Below are 1997 nucleotides of genomic sequence, written 5' to 3'. Positions count from 1 at the left end.
TGATCATTCGCTGGTAGGTCGCCCCGGCGTTCTTGAGGCCGAACGACATTACTCTGTAGCAGTAAGTCCCTCTCGGAGTGATAAACGCTGTCTTTTCTTGATCTGGACCGAACAGTGGTATTTGATGATAACCACTATAAGCATCCAGAAAGCTCATGCGCTCATGCCCTGCTGTTGAGTCTACTAGTTGATCAATGCGAGGCAGCGGAAAACTATCTTTAGGGCTGGCTTTGTTCAAGCAAGTGAAATCGACACAAACTCTCTTTTTTCCGTTCTTCGTCTTGACTACAACTGTGTTAGACAGCCATTGCGGGTACTGAACTTCTCTGATTGCTCCTGAGGCCAGGAGTTTTTCGACTTCGGCAATTACTTCTTCGGTGTGCTCAACTGAGGATCTCTGACTTTTCTGTACAATGGGCCGAGCTGAAGGATTGACGTTGAGCTTGTGGCAAGCAAATTCTAGGTCCAACCCTGGAGTATCATATGCTGACCACGCGAATACCTCCATATTTTCCCTCAGCAGTTCCAGCAGCTGAAGCTTCTCATCAGCGCCTAGCGAGGTATCGATAAGGAAGTACTTTTCGGGGTCATCTTCTCTCACCAAGACTTTCTCCAAATCCTCTACCATCTTTTCCTCTGGAGTTCCCCCCACATCTTCCAAGACTGGCTGTCCGGCCACTTCTACCGCCTGTACCCAATTGTAAAGCTGCTTTGCCTTTAATGCTGCCATGAAACAATGTTTGGACGCAACTTGATCCGCTGAGATCTGCTCTACTCCGTGTTCCATTGGGAAACGGATGAGCTGGTGATAGGTTGAAGGGACTGCTTCCATTCGATGAATCCATGGACGGCCAAGTATGGCGTTATAAGGGGATGGTGTATTAATAATCAAGAACTCTATCTAGAGGGTTTTTGTCCCCGCTACGACTGGCAATACTATTCCGCCGAGCGGCCATTCCGGCTGTGAATTGAAACTGACCAACAGGGCTGCTGCTGGGGTGAGATGCTGCTCGGTGAGGCCGAGCTTTCTGAACAAATCATAATACAGTATGTCTGCCGCACTGCCCTGATCTACTAGGACTCGTTTTACATCAAATCGTTTCCCAATCCCAACAGTTATAATCAATGCATCAGTATGTGGGTGCTGTATGCCTTCTAAATCTTTGCTAGTAAATGAAACAGTGCACAAGGGGGATTTAGGTACTGTACGCACCTTTTTCGATGCCGGCTCCACTGACATGATTCACTGAATTTGCGCAGCCTTAGCGATCTCTTCCTTCAGTGCCTCCTCAGATTCCTGAGCCGCTGTCCCATGGATCACATTTATTATCAGCCAGGGTGGATGCTCAATATTTGCTTCTGGAGGTGGGTTCCCCAGCTCGGCCACTTCTTTATCCTGATCAATGTATTCCCTTAGGTGTCCAGCTGCCACCAGGTCTTCTAAGTGTTGCTTCAGTGCCCTGCAGTTCTGAGTCATGTGTCCCCTGTCTTGGTGGTAGGTATATCTGAGCTTCTGATTGCGCCGAGCTGGATCTCCCGACATTTTCGGCGGCCAAACAAAGAAGGGCTCTCTCTTGATCTTTTCCAGGATTCGATAGATTGGCTATTTGAACACAGTCACAACGGCTTCGTGGGATTTGGACTTATCCACCTCATTCACTGCAATCCCTCAGTGTTCTCCTCGATTTGTTCTCTTCTTCTGCCGGGCTGTTTGTTCTGCTGACTCTACCTCGATGGGGATCTGATCGTCTTCGAGACGAGCATACTGCTCAATCCTGGCGCGCAAGTCTTTCAAAGCCGTGGCAGGGCGCTTGGTAAGTGATTGTCTCAACTTACTTTCCGGGCACAGACCATGTTTGAAGGACATAACGGCCATCTGCTCCCTGCACACATTTTCTTCTAGATCATTATACTCTTCCCAGTATCTCCTAGCATAATTGCGCAGCGTTTCCTCTTGCTCCTTCCTGAGGCCGAACAGTGTATCCGGCTCTTTTGGG

At 48.7% G+C, this 1997-nt stretch overlaps 1 protein-coding gene across 1 annotated transcript; it reads right to left on the bottom strand.

Annotated features, from left to right (window-relative positions):
* Positions 1-901: 901 nt before the first annotated feature.
* Positions 902-1543, bottom strand: LOC145807416 (uncharacterized). Its single transcript, XM_082905589.1, has 2 exons — positions 1248-1543; positions 902-1166 (listed from the first exon to the last, which is right to left on the bottom strand). The coding sequence occupies exons 1-2, from the start codon at positions 1541-1543 to the stop codon at positions 902-904; spliced, it is 561 nt and encodes a 186-aa protein (XP_082761715.1).
* Between the last annotated feature and the right edge of the window lie 454 nt (positions 1544-1997).

This window comes from Camellia sinensis, chromosome 1 (assembly GCF_055761805.1).
Source record: "Camellia sinensis isolate YWXY chromosome 1, ASM5576180v1, whole genome shotgun sequence".
Lineage (NCBI taxonomy): Eukaryota > Viridiplantae > Streptophyta > Magnoliopsida > Ericales > Theaceae > Camellia > Camellia sinensis.
The sequence above is the reverse complement of the archived record's forward strand: the minus strand, read 5'-3'. Positions and strand labels throughout refer to the sequence as shown.